General features: G+C 41.4%; 2 protein-coding genes across 16 annotated transcripts in view; one reads left to right on the top strand and one right to left on the bottom strand.

The window, feature by feature from the left end:
- Positions 1–267: 267 nt before the first annotated feature.
- On the bottom strand, positions 268–7,921 carry LOC126991038 (protein FAM32A-like). Of its 3 annotated transcripts, none has more exons than XM_050849734.1 (3): positions 7,725–7,921; positions 1,581–1,740; positions 268–1,451 (listed from the first exon to the last, which is right to left on the bottom strand). In XM_050849734.1, the coding sequence occupies exons 1-3, from the start codon at positions 7,796–7,798 to the stop codon at positions 1,329–1,331; spliced, it is 357 nt and encodes a 118-aa protein (XP_050705691.1). In that variant the 5' UTR covers positions 7,799–7,921; the 3' UTR covers positions 268–1,328. The 3 variants fall into 3 exon arrangements, with proteins under 3 accessions (XP_050705691.1, XP_050705689.1, XP_050705693.1); XM_050849732.1 differs by lacking the exon at positions 7,725–7,921 and adding an exon at positions 6,784–6,909; XM_050849736.1 differs by lacking the exon at positions 7,725–7,921 and adding an exon at positions 6,511–6,546.
- A 1,156-nt stretch (positions 7,922–9,077) lies between these two features.
- The window catches only part of LOC126990983 (carbonyl reductase [NADPH] 3-like), a 9,478-nt gene continuing 187 nt past the window's right edge, over positions 9,078–18,368 (top strand). Inside the window, exons 1-9 of one of the 13 annotated variants that reach the window (XM_050849691.1) lie at positions 10,307–10,365; positions 10,398–10,493; positions 10,590–10,705; positions 12,251–12,316; positions 12,842–12,970; positions 14,521–14,652; positions 14,860–15,113; positions 15,895–16,078; positions 17,840–18,368. The exon at positions 17,840–18,368 is cut by the window's right edge and continues 187 nt beyond it. In XM_050849691.1, coding sequence (XP_050705648.1) covers positions 12,293–12,316; positions 12,842–12,970; positions 14,521–14,652; positions 14,860–15,113; positions 15,895–16,078; positions 17,840–17,983 — 867 coding nt within the window. In that variant the 5' untranslated portion in view covers positions 10,307–10,365; positions 10,398–10,493; positions 10,590–10,705; positions 12,251–12,292 and the 3' untranslated portion in view covers positions 17,984–18,368. Of the gene's footprint in view, positions 9,145–10,301; positions 10,706–12,250; positions 12,317–12,841; positions 12,971–14,520; positions 14,653–14,859; positions 15,114–15,894; positions 16,079–17,839 lie in introns of those variants that run through there. The other 12 variants (XM_050849669.1, XM_050849647.1, XM_050849638.1 and 9 more) reach the window with 12 other exon arrangements.

Raw genomic sequence — 18,368 nt, 5'->3', positions numbered from 1 at the left:
GTTTCTTATATTAGGAAGGAAACTAGTTTGATTTACCTCCTTGTTGTGAGTGGGACTTGTATTGTTTTTAAACTATGTAAAAGCTTAACTAATAGACTGTATCAGAGAGAATAAACTGCTTTTTGTAAAGCTTTTGTTTATTAATTTTGGCTATGATGGGAGGATATTTTTCAATTTTTTACTATGTAGTTTAAAATGTGAGCAGTTTATAAGTACAATAAGAGTGGTAGGCAATATGTGATGCTGAAAAGGGTTAAGAAAATGTCCTTCTCTAGGATATAGAAATTTATCCACCATAAGCAATATGGAACAATACAATTAACCGTATGTTAAAGGCGGCATCACACCGCGTAATTTGACGAGCTCAAGCAGCGAACACTTGCACGCCAGACGCCTTAATCGGGAGATCTGGCTGGCGAGTGTGGCGCCACCTGAGCGGGGAGCTGCTCAGCAAGCAATGACCACTTGATGAACTCATTAGCACACAACTTTAGCATGTTGCATAATTACACTATCCATATACACAGCAAATAACTTTTTAATGGCGTCAAACTTTATATGGAGTCTGTTAAGCATGTTTGTTAACACTGGCCATGGCCACCTCAGCACACAAGATGAATGCAAGCTGATGAGTCTTGTGGAGCTCTGTTCTGCATTCTCTAGCAAAAAGTAGTCTTTGATGGTAATAGTGGAAAAAATTACTCTCCAGACTCATTTCCATCACTAGCTCGTAAATGCCTTGGCTCTTGCTTGGCCAGGAATGAACCCCAAACACACATGCTCCTCCTCCCTTATTGTCTTCATGCCAAGCAATGCTGTCCCAGTTGCTTACTTCATCACAGTTCATAGAGGTAGTTAGTGCCATGGCTGGGACTATGTTTACATCTGAGGTTGCTTGCTTGCTGCTCCTCAAAGGGTAAGGATGCTCCCCAGCAACGGCTTGTTGCTCGTCAAATTTTGGGCAGTGTTACACTGCCTTAACAGGTACTGCACTACCTGTATACATTTATAACAGGTATTTCATAAATATAACAAAGCTGACTTACTAATATAATTTAATAGCAATTTAATCTGCTTGCTGGTATGACTATGGTAATGTTTGGCATTCTAATAATGAGGAGGGATACATATGAAGTTTAAGGAGTAAATCTAGAAATCATAGTTGAGAGTGGACTGACATGCTTCAACCATTATTTGAAGTTCCTCAACCACCATAAAATCAAAATGTAGAACAAAACAAGACACTTTTTGTATGCTTGGTGGATTACATTGTCACAATAGTAACTTGACCGCAGGGAAGTCCCGAGTAAAATCTGGCAAAGTACGCTTCACTTGGTCCACGACACCTTGGGAATGTCAAAGTGTTCTGTGAGGGAGTCCAGGTGCCTGTTGAAGTCCTCTACTTTTTCTTTATGAGTCTTGCTTGCCTTCTTCAGGATTCTATCAGCTTCCTGAAATACACAATTCATTGAGATCTCTTCCTATGTATAGTTAAATGAACTGATACACAAATTTACAGGGAGAGTGAAGTTGATGTCCAGTACAAAGACTCAATAATAAATATAAAAGAAGATCCAAACCATTTTTCTTTGTCTTTCCATAAATCTGCGCTCTGCTTCAGTGTAGTTGCGAGAGGCGGACCCAGAGCTGGATCCTTCCTTTTCAGGAGTGGAGTTGGTGGTGCTGCGCCGGATGCTGGCAGCCATCTCCTTCTCCATGTCCTTCTTCTTCTTTTTCTTCCTAGGATATGATAAAAGTAAGCATTAATGACATTAATATTGTACACCATACAAGAATTACAGTAAATATTACTGACAAAAGTACTAGAAATTATTCGTATTCTTTTTCTTACTATTATAATTATTACTATTACTACTATTACTATTACTATTATTATTATTATTATTATTGAGTGAAGGAGGAGGAAGGAAATGTGGGTGTGTTTGAGATGAATTTATTCCCAATTAGTTTCCCTTTCACTTCTTCGAAAGTGAAACTAATTGTCATTCGTCTCAAACACCCCCACATTTCCTTCCTCCTCCTTCACTCAACTTGTCAAAAATGGGTGTGTCCTTACTATTATTATCATCTCTATAACATTAATACGCTAAGGGCTGAGGGTTTGTCTTTGAATTTTGAGGCACTTAAACCCATTGTAGGAACACCGAATTTTGATTTATTGGCGTGGATTTGGCCAAAGTTTATTTATTCATTAATTTTTAGGCATTTAAACCCATCGTAGCAACACCAAATTTTGACCTATTGCCGCGGATTTGGCCGAAGTTTATTCAGTTTATGTTTGTTAAGCGATACAGCTCCTATTTAAAGTGAAACGATAATTTATTCTCCAGTTTCGGGCGAGAGGGACGTTTTTGCTGAAGGGGGAGTATTGTTGCGGGCTTCCCTACGAATCCAATCACGAAGCGCGGAGCAGAATCAGTGCAATTCCGCGCAATTTGCATGGGTGCCCGCTAGTCATTATTATTATTATTTCTATTATCATCATCATCATCATTATTATTATTATTATCTATCAATATCTCCAATGCCCTGCTCCCCTCACGGAAACTTCCCTCCAGGGGGTGGCCACGGCAGAAGTGTCTCCATCTTTCCCTGTTCTGGCACTCCCTCTCAGCACATTCAATCCTGCTACTTCCAACTCTCTCACTCCAATACTCACTCACCCTATTGATCCACTTCACAGGTGGTCTTCCCCTGACACCCCCTCCCTCAAACATTCTCTTTCATTCCCATCACATGTCAAAACCACCTCAGCGCGCCACGCTTCACCCGCTCGACCACTCCACAGTCCACTCCTTTCAGTGCCACACCCGTACCAAACCTCTCGTACATGCTTTCATTACTTTCTTCATCCCATCCTGAGACACCACATGCACCTCTATATGACTCATTTCCACTGCACGTATTCTCGACTGCTGTGCTGCATTCCATGTCCACGTCTCTGATGCATAAGACAGAGTTGGCAGGATAATATTGTTCCTCATTCCCCTCTTTACCTCCATGCTTACACTTCTTCCCTTCATAACTCTCCAATGCACCCACCACCTGTCTGCCCTTCACTGCTCTTCCCTCACCTCACTTTCCATATTTTCATACTTACATAAAACTGTCCATAAATATCTAAACTCAATCACCTCTTCCATTCTCTCCTCCCCTAACCTCATCCTACACTTTGTTGTGCTGTCTGCTCTAACTCTGCATGGCTTTGTAAAATCAATGGCCTGATCTCTTGCACTCTCAAATACCATAACCTTATTCTTTCCAGCATTTACTCTCAGCTTTCTCCTCTTACATACCTTGTCAAACTCATCCACTATCCTCTGCAGCATCCCCTCATTCTCTGCCAACTATACTGTATTATCTGCGAACAGGCCTGCCACCAATGACTCCTTCGTACCTCTCACTTTCAACCTTGGACCAAGCTACCCCACTCTGGCTTCCATTTCTCTCATATAACTGCCCATGTACATACACATTAAAAAGCTGTGGTGACATCACACACTCCCGTCTCACACTCACATCAACACCGAAACTCTCACTCAAGTCACCATTCACGTGTACAGAGGCACTCGCATCCTTATAGAAGGATCAGATTCCTTCCAGCAAATGCCTTCCCTCACCATATATCCTTAGAACATCCCACAACTCAGAAAGAAAGCATCAACGCTCCCTCCTCTCAAAGCGTCTGAGGAGACACCGAGTGTGTCATTCACTGATGCGCCTCATTCACCACCCAGAGCTGCTTGATATTGACATATTGTGGTCCATATTATTAAATACTACCAGAACAACAACAAAAAAATGTTAAATAGCCTAATGCTTCAAAATCCTTCAGAGTCCTCAGCAACAACAAAACATGTGGTGGGGCTCTTTAAATGAATGTAAACAAAGCCAAATTAAAGATGGAAGGAACTGAGATATCAACACGCCATTTTCACAGAATACTGAGAACATTTCAAGGGTACGAAAACTGTTAAAACTCAAATTTTGATGTCGGAGTCGAAAATAGTAATTTTTGTGCGTCTCCCCACCTTAAAGGTCAGAAAAAACCCTAACATTGATGCCATATGATCAAAAATATGTATATGAATGTTGCTATGGAGTGGATATTGAGGATGTGATCTAGCATGGGAGAGAGTGAGGTGCCATAAGACTGGAAAAGTGCCATTATCATGCTGCTGTGTGAAAGAAAAGGGACCAGAAATAATTGTAACATTCATACGGGAATAAACATACTCGTGTGCCAGGAAAGATACAGGGAAGAGCTTTAATCTAGACTCCTAGAGGATAATAAAAATAATCAATAAAAGTGAAGGCCATGAACAAGGGGGTTTCAGGAAAAAGAGGGGATGTGTGGATACGATTTTAGCGCTGAAAACGACAGTTGGAAAGTAGCTAGGGAAGGTTAGGTACTGTTTTCTGCTTTCATGGAACTGGAAAACTATGACAGGGTTGACAGGAAGTGTTTCTGGGATGTCCTGAGGATACATGGTGTAGGAGGTATTTATTTGAGGGCATCAGGTCTTTTCACAAGGAGGGGAGTGCCTCTGTGTGAATGAACGGGGAGATGAGTGAATTTTGGTGTTGGTGTGAGACGTGTGTTATTTCACCGTGGGTATTCAGTATTTATACGGACGAGTGTATGAGAGAAATTAAAGTAGGGAATGTAGGGAGATTTATGGAGTAGAGGATTTAGACACAAGTTTGATAGTGAGAGATACAAAGCAGCTCTTGGTGGCAGCCCTGTTTGCAGATGATACAGTGTTGTCAGTAGAAAATGAGAGAATTGTAGGTGAGTTTGGCAAGGTGTGTAAGAGGAGAGAGTTGAAAGTTAATGTTGGACTGAGTAAGGCAGAGTGGTATTTGAAAGGACAAGACCAGACAAGTTGTTCTATATGGCCATAGAGAGTTTGAGCAGAGAGCAAAACAGAGTGTAAGATCTGGCTGTGGAAAGAGAGGAGAGAGAGTGATTGAATCTACATAATTAGGGAGGGTTGGAAGGATAATGCTGTTTTTCTATACGCTTCTTTACCCTCGCTTCTTTCCATGAGTCTCCAGTGTACCTCTTAGCTGTCACTGCTCTCTCATTCGCCTCCCTCTCCATGCTCTCCTGCTTACTACTACTCCATCACTATTTAAATTGAATCAAGGCCTATTAGCTACTACACAGTCCATGCATGCTAACTCTGGCTTCCCTCACCTCCCTCTCCATGCTCCCCTGCTCACCACTTCCCAGCACTATTTAAACTGAATCCAGGTCTATTAGTTAGTACATAGTCCATGAGTCTCAGATATGAGTAATTTGCAATGGAAACAATTATCAATGATGAAAAGAAAAAGTGTCAACCATTGGAGTGAATTCAGTGTTTTCTGAGTAATACATATCAAATTTTATACCTTTGGTGACTAATGCTCAAGAAGGGGCAGCCACCTCTAGCAGAGTTAATACTTAATTATGGAATGTTTTTTGGTCCCAGAATGCTGTGTAGTAACAAATGACTTCCAGAAAATAGGAGGGGGGGGGTCAAGGGGGGTGAAGCCATCCCATTAAGGGTATTGAGGTGGTAAAGTTCCCCCATTAAGGATGCCATTAGGTAGGTTAGGTTAGGTTATGTTAGTTTAAATTTATTCACATTGCAGTGTGGGCTGGCGGAAATACACAGCATGGGATGGGATGGGGCGGCGGCAGGGGTGGGTCCATTATGCTGGCCGGAGGTAATGGGTGGGAGTGGGGCGGCAGCGGGTGCACCCCAGGCATTGAAAAATCAATCATTTACTGATTTCCGGAAATTAAAATTCTCCATCATAAAAAGCATCACGTTTTGCCCAGAAATAAACAATCAGTTTCTCAAAATTAGTAGGGTACACTTTCCTAAACAATCCCCTTTTGGTATTTAAACAGAAAACTCCAAAACTTAATGGAAGAGAAAAAAAAATCTGGTAACTTTTGATATTCTAAATGAATTTGTTAACCGTTCTTGTCAGAAGACAGTAGCTTCCAGAATATCCTCCCCTCCCCTGAGACTAATGATAGGTGAGAAAAAAATATTACACTGGAACAAGAAAAACCTTTCATCCTCACAATACGCTGTCGCAGGGAAAATAACAGATCCTCACAAGAGCATGAGACAGTCTGACCTGCCTGACCCCAGCACAACCTTCTGCCACCATTCACCTGCATTTGTTGCCACTGAGTACGGCGAAAAGTTACATCCAGATATGAAGATAAACTAGACAATACATTTTGAGACACCTAACCTGGCTTACCATGGGAAGGGGTTTGCTCCCCCTCGACCCATCGTTACCTCAAATCAAACTTAGCATCACCTCGTATCAGGGAGGAGGGCAGTGAGCTACAAGAAGTAAAATATTATCGTTGAGACGATCGATTTACGATGGAGACGGTTACCAGAGTGATGACGAGAACGCAAACGTTCATCAGAAAATAATAGTGTCAGCCACGGGTGTACTTCTTTATAAATGCCTTACTTTTTAATCCCTGTTTCTGCCATGCCTTTCAGCTTGAGGAAGACTTTGGCAGCAAAACATTTGTCTCCAACATCTTTCAGGAATCAATAGTGTCTGCCATGGGGGTGAGTTGGGTGTACTTCTTTATAAATCCCTTACTTTTTAATCCCTGTTTCTGCCACGCCTTTCAGCTTGAGGGAACCATTGGCAGAAAAAATATTAATCCCTAATGTCTTTCGGGAAATAATAGTGCCATGGGAGTGAGTTGGGTGTACTTCTTTATAAATCCCTTACTTTTTAATCCCTGTTTCTGCCACGCCTTTCAGCTTGAGGGAACCATTGGCAGAAAAATATGAATCCCCAATGTCTTTCAGGAAATAACAGTCTGCCATGGGAGTGAGTTGGGTGTACTTCTTTATAAATCCCTTACTTTTTAATCCCTGTTTCTGCCACGCCTTTCAGCTTGAGGAAACAATTGGTTGAAAAATATTAATCCCAACGTCTTTCAGGAAATAATAGTGCCATGGGAGTTAGTTGGGTGTACTTCTTTATAAAGCCCTTACTTTTTAATCCCTGTTTCTGCGATGCCTTTCAGCTTGAGGGAACCATTGGCAGAAAAAATATTAATCCCTAATGTCTTTCAGGAAATAATAGTGCCATGGGAGTGAGTTGGGTGTAATTCTTTATAAATCCCTTACTTTTTAATCCCTGTTTCTGCCACGCCTTTCAGTTTGAGGAAACCATTGGTAGAAAAATATTAATCCCAACGTCTTCTGGGAAATAATAGTGCCATGGGAGTGAGTTGGGTGTACTTCTTTATAAATCCCATACTTTTTAATCCCTGTTTCTGCCACGCCTTTCAACTTGAGGGAACCATTGGTAGAAAAATATAAATCCCTAATGTCTTTCAGGAAATAATAGTGCCATGGGAGTGAGTTGGGTGTACTTCTTTATAAATCCCTTACTTTTTAATCCCTGTTTCTGCCACGCCTTTCAGCTTGAGGGAACCATTGGCAGAAAAAATATTAATCCCTAATGTCTTTCGGGAAATAATAGTGCCATAGGAGTGAGTTGGGTGTACTTCTTTATAAATCCCTTACTTTTTAATCCCTGTTTCTGCCACGCCTTTCAGCTTGAGGGAGCCATTGGCAGAAAAAATATTAATCCCTAATGTCTTTCGGGAAATAATAGTGCCATGGGAGTGAGTTGGGTGTACTTCTTTATAAATCCCTTACTTTTTAATCCCTGTTTCTGCCACGCCTTTCAACTTGAGGGAGCCTTTAGCAGCAAAATATTCATCCCCAGCCATGGCCAGCAAGACGCCTTCCTCTGGGCACGTCTCAGGCGGTGATTAGGGTCAAGAACGTCACAGGAAGCGATGGTCAACAACAATAACAATGGCTGGCTGCTTCTGTCTTTCCAACGGGCCGCTTCTGCCTTTGCAACGGGAACAGAAACATTGTCCTCTATACAGTTATTTAAGAGCAAATAATGTCAATATCTGTTCAAACAACCATGCAAAGAAAACTGGGTCGGTATTCTCAGACGCTTCCATCCGTCACATCAACTCTTTCCAAAGGCTGAAAAGGAGATCAATCGGGTTTTCATGAGGGTTTTTTCATATTCATGGTGCAGAGGAAGAGTCGAACTACCATCAGGACCATTAAACTACCCCTGGAAATGCCCCAAACTCCTACGAAAGCCTTGTTAAATATATTTGGTCTGTGGTCTGACTTTCTATGGAAATCTCTCTCTCTCTCTCTCTCTCTCTCTCTCTCTCTCTCTCTCTCTCTCTCTCTCTCTCTCTCTCTCTCTCTCTCTCTCTCTCTCTCTCTCTCTCAATCAATCAATCAATCAATCAATCAATCAATCAATCTCTCTCTCTCTCTCTCTCTCTCTCTCTCTCTCTCTCTCTCTCTCTCTCTCTCTCTCTCTCTCTCTCTCTCTCTCTCTCTCAGACCACCTATAGTCTGGACCATGGGGTCTGTGTGGTCTGATTTTCTGTTGTTTACTATGCAACAATAAATCTCTCTCTCTCTCTCTCTCTCTCTCTCTCTCTCTCTCTCTCTCTCTCTCTCCAAAATGTTCACCAGTCGGCGCAGCCCCACCTCGGAGGCTCGGACAAGCTTGCCTCGAAAATTAAGTATGAAGTTGAAATGACTCCACTCTCATACTGAAAAATAAAAGTACAAAATTAATATTATCTGTATGTGTCGCCTTATAGTTTTTTGGGGGGCTGGGTAGTGAGCCTTGATCGTTAACTTTTGGTGTCTGTTACAGCCTCAAGAACACTCTACGTTATTTTTCCTCGCTGGATCCGCTGCATCATGACGGTCCAAGGATGACGAGGCGGTATAACGCTCCTGCCAGCTCGTACCCGCTGTAAAACTTTTGCCCCTGGTGGTCATTGAACGGTTTGGTCCCACACATTTTAACTTTTGGAGGCCACGGATACATTGATTTCCCTTCCCCTGAGACAATAAAGAGGACTCACAATTAAAGGCAGAGGAGAGAAAGACAAACCATCGTCCTTGCAATATCTCTCCTCCCTTAAAAGTGCTGAATTGTTGCTCACTCACGATGCGTAGGAAATAGCATGAATAAAACAGATAACAAAGCGAGGTCTTATATTAGTGGAGGCCGCGAGTTCCAGCGGTACGTGCAGATATACTCCTCTGCCCGAGAGAGTAATTATTGTATCTATTATTTAAGCTGGCCACGTAGGTCTATAGGTGTGCATGTTAGCCTGTCACGTGTGCTAGGGTGTGTATGTCAGTGTATGTGTCATAATGTATTAGTGAGGTGTGCCTATGTGTCAGTGTGTGATATGCATGATATATAGCTTACTGGGGTGTGTATGTTACAGTGCACGTCTGTCATGTGTACTGGGGCGTGCATGTTACGTACCGTGTGTCATGTGTAGGCACAGTACTGATCGAGGTGTTATGTTGGTTCTTATGTAATGTGCAGCCCATGATCGATCCAGGTGTGTGCATGTTTGCGCGCGCGTCATGTGTATGGTCCTATGGGGTGTGTGTATGTTAATTAGTGTGCCATGTGTGCTGAGGTGAGTATGTTAGTGTGTCATGTGTAATGAGGTGTACATGTTAGTGCGTGTGTGTGTGTGTGTGTGTCATATGTACTGGAAAACCTATTACTGCTAAAAATAGTAACCTAGCTATCACCGCTAAGGATAGTAACCCATCGTCGTTTTAAGTTAGTAACGTACCATCGCTAAGGAGAGGAACCTATATTGATGTTAGAGATGGTAACCTATCGCTGCCAAGGATATTATAGTAATTAACCCGTCGCTGTGCTGCTGTGTTGGGCGCCGCTGCCTTGGTGAGTTGCAAGGAGACTCTGGTGAGTTGGCAGTAGCGGCCAAACACTCCACGGCCCCAAGAAGAAGAAGGTCAAACATTCCTGCTTGGGGTTGATGGCATGTTCACCTGCACAAGAAGAAGAAGGTCAAACATTCAACTCTCTCTCTCTCTCTTTTAGTTTCATGGTGCCCTACACAAGTATTAATAGTTGTAGAATCAAACATTCCACGGCCACAAGCAAGAAGAAACTCTCAATCATTCAATCAATCAATCAAGAAGAAGGTCAAACATTCCACGGCCACAAGAAGAAGAAGGTCAAACATTAATACCCACAAGAAGATGTGTTTGGGAAAAAGATCTGAGCAGTAAAAGAAGGAAAAGTCAAACATTCCACGGCCACAAGAAGAAGGATGAAGTCAAGAAAGTGATGTATACTGAAAAGAAAGGTGTGTAGAAGTGAAAAAGAAGAAGAAGAAGAAGAAGAAGAAGGTCAAACATTCCACGGCCACAAGAAGAAGAAGGTCAAACATTCCACGGCCACAAGAAGAAGAAGGTCAAACATTCCACGCCCACAAGAAGAAGAAGGTCAAACATTCCACGGCCACAAGAAGAAGAAGGTCAAACATTCCACGGCCACAAGAAGAAGAAGGTCAAACATTCCACGGCCACAAGAAGAAGAAGGTCAAACATTCCACGGCCACAAGAAGAAGGAGGTCAAACATTCCACGGCCACAAGAAGAAGAAGGTCAAACATTCCACGGCCACAAGAAGAAGAAGGTCAAACATTCCACGGCCACAAGAAGAAGAAGGTCAAACATTCCACGGCCACAAGAAGAAGAAGGTCAAACATTCCACGGCCACAAGAAGAAGAAGATTTGTCACTAGCGGCCGCGGTGAGTTTAAGTGGAGGAAAAAAATATATTATGGCAGCTGTGAACGTTTTGTGACGGGAACTGTCATATAGATAGGTGTTCTGTACGTTAAGAGTGTGAACGAGTGAGTGTGTTGGGATGCACATGACATATTCCCATGCGTTCTGCCGCCCATTATGTCACTGAGCCTCACATGATGGGCGGCAGCAAGCTCTCTCTGATCTACAGCTGTGCTCGGCCACCACAGCTCCAGACCGTTTACCGTTTACCGTTGATGAGGTTTCAGGCCTGGTAGAGCTCGGCCACCACAGCTCCAGACCGTTTACCGTTGATGAGGTTTCAGGCCTGGTAGAGCTCGGCCACCACAGCTCCAGACCGTTTACCGTTTACCGTTGATGAGGTTTCAGGCCTGGTAGAGCTCGGCCACCACAGCTCCAGACCGTTTACCGTTTACCGTTGATGAGGTTTCAGGCCCGGCAGATCAGCGGGGGTTAGCGTGTCCTCGGTGAGAGCTGCCAAGGGTGACCTGTACTGTGGCCGGGCAGCACTGACTGTGGTTTTTTGCAGCTTGTGTCCTTGTCTGGCCATGTCACCAGCCACCTGTCTAGTCGGTCAGGAGAGTGTCAGGTGTGACCCCCGACAGACACCTGATGGCCTTGGCACTTTACCCGTACTATGCCCACAAGTATAATTCCCTGTCCAAGGCCTCCTCTGTTGCTTTACTTACTTAGTTTACCAGGTTCTCAAGTTTTACCAACACATCATATTTGCTGCCTTTACTAGAGATGCTACTAAATAAGACTATTGCAGTTTCTCACAATACACCCAAGGTACTTACGATCACTCTCAAGTTGTAGATCAAATAATTCGGAGCAAATAGTAAACAACTAGCAATTGTATGCATTTGCGACGGAAGTGATGTGCAAAATCGTGCAATTCACTACATCTTTTTTTTTTTTTTTTTTTTACGTCGTTGCCTGTTGCGCCGGTAGGCATCTTCCTGGTGGGGCCTGATGGTCGGCCCAGCCCGTTCTGGCGCAGGCGAGTGTTTATAGTGGCGCCATCTTGCATTGTCCGAATCCGAAATTGATCTTTTTTTCGGCCACCTCTTTTAATTCTTTTTTGGGAGCAGCGAGTAGCAGGCTTTTTTTTATTATTGTTTTCTTTTTTTGTGTGTGCCCTTGAGCTGCCTCCTTTGTTGTAAAAAAATAAATAAATAAATAAATCACCAGAAAAACATGGACCACGTAAGAAAATCGTTGGTTGGGTGAAACCGTAAATTGCCCTAAAAAGTTTCAGAGGGACAGATGGGTTACTATCCACTGCACATTAGTTACCATCCAACACACAGTAGGTCACAAGCAACATGAAAGGTTGGAACAGTTGAAGTGCATGCCTTGATTAATTGCATTATTGTTTACTTTTAAATTACTGTGCCTTCATATTATTCTTCAGGGAAATTTACTTTATTCCTTTACTCTAATATGGAGGCAGAATATTATGTTTCAGAGATATAGAATGAAAATACTGATGGTCTTAATGGTAATATGACTAACATTTCTGCAGGTGATTATCAACAAGAAGTGATCAAGGGCAGCTGGTGTTACAATGGCCACCAAGAGGATTGCTGTGGTGAGGCCCTGTGCATTTGTTGCTTCAAAATTAATGCAACTAAGAATTTTAACAAACTCATTTGTCATAAAAATCCAACAAATTTTTCTTATCATATTCTCTTGTATTGCCAGGATTGCTATGTTAATCTCCAGGGTGCCAAGCATGATTCACAAAACTTTCCCCTGGTGCCTAGCAAATTTGGATTTTTTTTTTGGTGGGAAAGTGTTTAGAATGATTAGACAACACATAATTGATACAATGTTTTGCTAATCATGTAAAAAATAAGATCATTCAATATCCAAATTTGATAAGTTGTTGAAAATTACTCCTACGGTTAAGAAAGTCATCTGAATTTATTAAAACACCAATACTATAATGTTATAATATTTTAATGTGTTCAATTTGTTTTTACTTATGTCCTTTCTTTCTAAGTTAATTAATGGGAATAATTTTTGACAATTTTTTTCTCATTCAGTAGAGAGAGAGAGAGAGAGAGAGAGAGAGAGAGAGAGAGAGATCGTGATATTGTTCTTCCCATTACAGGTGACAGGAGGCAACAAAGGCATTGGGTTTGCCATTGTGAAGGAGCTGTGTGCCAAGTTTGATGGCTTTGTCTACCTCACCGCCAGGGATGAGGGCCGGGGCAAGGCAGCCGTTGAGCAGCTGGAGAAGGTGTGTGTGTGTGTGTATTTACCTAATTGTATTTACTTAGTTGTAGTTTTACAGGGCCTGGGCTTACGCTCATGTGGTCCCGTCTCCATATCTGTACTTGTCCAGTTTTTCCTTAAAGTTATGCACACTCTTCGTCGATACTACATCCTCACTTAGGCTGTTCCAAACCTCTTCGTTTCTTTGCGGGAAGCTATATTTTTTTATATCTCTCAAGCATCTTCCTTTTCTCAATTTTTTACTGTCTTCATGTGTTGCTGGTGCTTCTTACTTCCCATAGTAGCAACTCCTCGTTATCGACTTCTTCCATTTTATTCCACAATTTACAAATTAGTATTAGGTCTCCCCTTTCTCTTCTTTGTTCCAATTTTGGGAGGTTCCTTTCCTTTAACCTTTCTTCATATGACAATCCCTCCAGTTCTGGAACCATCTTCATTGCCATCCTTTGTATTCTTTCTATTTTTTTTTTCACGTGTTTCTTCTTATGGGAAGACCACACATCTTTGGTCTAATCATAGTGGTAATTATCTTTTTCATCATATCTTTACCCATGTAGTGGAATGCTATTCCTATATTTCTTACCATTCTATACATATTTCCGAATATCCTATTTACATGACTCTGACTGTTGATTATCTTGTATTATCACTCCCAGATATCTCTCTTCTTGAACTTTTAATATTTCTCCAGCCCCCATTCTATATATCCATTTTGGTCTCCTTTCATTCTTTCCCATTTCCATTACATGACATTTCTTCACATTAAACTCCATCTCTCATTTCTTATTATTTAGGTCCTCTTGCAGAATTTCAGTCTTTACTATTTCTTATGTGTCTCAGCAATTTTGCATCGTCTGCAAACAAGCTCATGTAACTATTTACTTTCTCCAGCATATCATTTATATATATTAGGAAAAATATTGGTGCCAGTACCGATCCTTGAGGCACCCCTCTATCTACATTCCTCCATTCCGATTTCATATCCTTTACCACTGTTCTCATTTCTCTTCCCTTTAAGTAACTTTCCATCCAGTTTTTCATTTTCCCTTCCATTCCTCCTCTATTTTCCAGCTTCCATAATAGTCGAAAGCCTTCTTCAACTCCAAATAGACGCAGTCTACCCATCCATCCCTCTCCTGTGTTGTGTCCGTCACTCTTGAGTAAAAGCTCAATAAGTTTATTACACATAAATGCCCTTGTCTAAAGCCATACTGTTTTTCTGTGATTATATTGTGCTCTTCTAGAAATTTTATCCATTGTTTCTATCACTTTTTCACATATTTTACAAACTATACTGGTCAATGATACTGGTCTGTAGTTTAGAGGTTATTCCTTTTTCCCGCTTTTATATATAGGGACCACCTGAGGCTCAGCCCTTCGCCATTCCTTAGGTACTTTACCAGTTGATATTGTGTGAATGTGTGCATATGTGTGTGTGTGTGTGTGTGTGTGTGTGTGAAACTGCCAGTGTTTCTGTTGTAAGAGATGAAATCTTAACATTCTCCTGTGAGAGTGTGATTGTGGTGATCATGCTTATGGAATTGTTGTTTTCAGCTTGGTTTCTCGCCAAAATTCCATCAGCTAGACATTGATGACAGCAAGAGCATTGCCAACTTTGCATCCTACATTAAAAACACTTATGGTGGATTGGATGCCCTTGTCAACAATGCTGCCATGGCTTACAAGGTGAGGCACCCCACCTGCATGACTTACCTCCCCAGAATGTGCAGCAGATGTAGAGGGACCACCACATCTTGCCCCAAGTGCAGGACATTTTGCTAAATCATTAATATGGATATATAAAATTAATTTGTCACATTAATTTTCTTCATGTATTATTTTAACATTGAAGAACACTTGTTTACATACCTTTGTCATCTGTTCCTACCACAGATGGCTGCCACAGAGCCATTCGGTGAGCAAGCAGAGAACACAATCAGAGTAAACTTCTTTGCCAACCTGGCAGTGTGCCATGCTCTCTTCCCACTGCTGCGACCACATGCCCGGGTGTGCCACGTGTCCAGCTCAGCTGGGCACTTGTCTGTGATCAATGGGGATGAGCCTGCTGCCTCACAACTGAAGGCCAAGCTGGCTGCCGACACACTTACCGAGGAGGAGCTGTGTGACCTCATGAACCAGTTTGTGGCGTTAGTATAGACCAGTGTTTAAGTAGACTAAGAAAGAAAGAGTTTAGGGATGATCGCACAGGATCACTTTTCTCCAGAACAGAAAATATGGAATTGTAAGCTTCTCGACAGTTAAGATAAAGGTGATTTTTTTGCAAAGTTATAATTGCTGTGGTTCTGTAGAGTAAGTCAAAACAACGGCAAAACGGGTTATCTGACACGAGCTGGCCCCCGTTCGTGCCGGATAAACGAGTACCTTCTCATCACCTCCTCATTTGATACCCTGTCTTCCCATCTGTAGCACACTGTGTTGAAATACACATTTAGATGGCTCTCCACCCCTATGCACCTTTTACATCATTTCTGTTTAGGATCAGCATGTATCTGCAGTCACCACATTCATTATTTTCTCACTGACACCAGAAGACTTACCTTACATCTCAGCATGCCTCATGAAGCTGCTGCCACCCTGCACAAGGATCCAGTCATTACAAAATCAGTTAAGGAAAATGCTTAAAAAATAAAACAAGCAAGTGTGTTGGAAGCGTAAATTATTGTTTCATATAGTATTACATTGAATCAGACTCAGATGATTTTAATTGAGATTGGTGGAAACCAAATATTTTTCTGTTACTGTTATCATTTTGTGTAATGTTTGAGGAAGTATTAATGTCAACAGCTATCATTTATATCTCATTTCTCATCTGTATCTCACAGTGCTCAATCTCTTCACCCTCAGATTTATTCATTCAAAAATCTCCTGCTCAACCAGTCACTCAGTGTTGTGCACTCCTTTCCTCAGGGCTGCCAAGGACGGCACCTCCCGCAAGCAGGGATGGTCGGCCAGCACGTACTGTGTCAGCAAGGTGGGAATATCAGCACTGACCCGGATCCAGCAGCGAGCCTTCAACACTGACCCAAGGGAGGACCTGGTAGTGAACTGCTGTCACCCGGGCTATGTGGACACCGACATGACCTCACACAAGGTGGGTAGCTGTTGTGTCTTGGGTCAGTCTTGCATTTCAGTTTTCATATTAATTTTGTGGACAGGGAGTTGCCATTTGTCACAGCATATTTGTCAGTTTATCTGTAGCATTCCAATTAGCAGCCACATCACTGAAGAAAACTACTCAACAAAATGTCTCATGTAAGGAATGTATATATTTAAAAAACTGTTATACTAATCTTTATTTTGACAGTGTTTCAGTTTCATACCTTGGATCTTTTCCAGAGTAGTGTTTCCATGACATGAGTACTAATTGGAGTGACATTTACAAATTGGTATACCTATCCCTGCATATTTTAACCCTTTAGTACTTCTAGTTAATCTTTTGAAGTATTAGTTGTTTCTCTTTTTATCGTTTTCTTGCTTGCCTTATACTACCCCCTCATCCTTCACCTCACCACTGTCACAGAGTTGGGTCCAGTGGATGGCATTAGTGATCTGTATCTGAAAGTGTATATCTTGTGACCAACAACCACGGTGCGATAAATCATTGTAATTCTTGCCATGTCAGGCTCAAGAAATTGGGAAGTAGATGCTCTTGGTTTATGCATCATTTCTATGCTATTTTTTCATGGCCTCATATCTCTCTGATGATATGCACTGTAATTGACATTAGGTGTCATTTGATAGGTTTGCAACATTTGGAAGTCTAGAAGTTATATTTCGAAGCTAAAGCATAAGAAATCACATCCTATGTAATCTTATAGTAGTATGTTACAAAATACCTCTAAATGTCATAACAATAACTATTTAACATGCCATATTCCTCCAAGTAATCCAGCCAGACTTTCTTGTTAAAACAAAACCCAAGAATATTATATTACAGCTGTTATAGTAATAGGTCAACTCGTATAATTCAGTGCATTTTGATGTTTTTATATATAAATGACATTGGTTTTCTTCCATGTATCTGGTAATTTACTCTGAGTGACTGATTCTTTAAACATAATTCGTTATATAAAGTGTTACTCAGTTCCTTTGCACATTCTTGTAAAACCTAATGCAGAAGTCCATCCTATTTTCCTTTACAAAGTAGCTGCCTTGGGGCATTACAGCTACAGCAAAACCAGAATATAGGGAGTCTGAAATATAGTTAGTGATTGTTCCATTCATATAGGTTTTGTTTATTTTTTGACCCTTATATTTTCACTCCTTTGCCTGCCTCTTTTACCTTATTAAATTAAACCCTTGCATTTTGCATTCTATTAGTGTTGTCACCTTTGGGGTGCAGTGGTTAGTGTCCCTAACTGTGAATCTGCAGGGCTGGGTTTCAATCCCTGGGCACTCGGCATGCAGTCTAGCCAGCTGTTTATCCTTTGAGGGTGGTTGATAAATGGGTACCTGGGGAAACCTGAGGGAGGTAAATTGTGGTAACTCAGAGATTTCACTGGCCTTGTGTCAGGCTAATGAGTTCTCTCCCACCACAGGCTCAAAGATCCAGCGGGACTGAGATGAGCACTGCCACCACACAAAGCTGTAGTGTATTCTCCTGACTTTGCCTTCACCTTTTTACTGACAATAATTACATTTCATCATTTTCAAGTTATTTATGTGTTTCTGTTGGCGATAAAACAATCCTGTAAAGTCCCTCCCATGTCTTGTTTATCCTGCTTTACTGCTTCTCTCATTCATCATTCTATACTCTCATCATGGACTTCTGTACTCACTTCCATCTCCCTTGCATGACACATTTTATTACTTTTAATTTTTGTTCTTATATAAAATGTCCTTCACCTCCCAGGGACCCCTGACCATTGAGGAGGGGGCAGCGTGCCCTTCCTACCTGGCCCTGCTGCCTCCCAACATTTCTGAGCCAAAGGGTGCCTACCTGTGGCATGACAAGAGAGTAGTGGACTGGACTGGCCCAAGCCCTGGAGCCTATTAAAACTCACTCACCAGTCACATTACTATTCTTCCATGTCTCACAGTTTCCTAGAAATGCAACTGTAATTCATGAAGAACACATTTTATAGGGATATGTGGAGATGACTTAAAGAGGTATAATGACTAGCCACTAACATAGCCTGTTTATATAATAATAGTGATAATAAGAATACAAATGATATTAATACTAATGTAGAAAATAATAATTCTTTATCCAGTCAACTTGAATTGTAGTCTATGTAAATTGAAAGTTTTGTTGATCAAAAAAAAAATCAGGAATATGCATGAATTCAAGATGAAAGTAAAAAAAAATGGATCATAGAAATAACATATAAATCAAGAAACTACTGTGATTTATGTCTAAATACTCACTGATACAAGAATTA

This window comes from Eriocheir sinensis, chromosome 6 (assembly GCF_024679095.1).
Source record: "Eriocheir sinensis breed Jianghai 21 chromosome 6, ASM2467909v1, whole genome shotgun sequence".
NCBI classification, from domain to species: Eukaryota; Metazoa; Arthropoda; class Malacostraca; order Decapoda; family Varunidae; genus Eriocheir; species Eriocheir sinensis.
The sequence above is the reverse complement of the archived record's forward strand: the minus strand, read 5'-3'. Positions and strand labels throughout refer to the sequence as shown.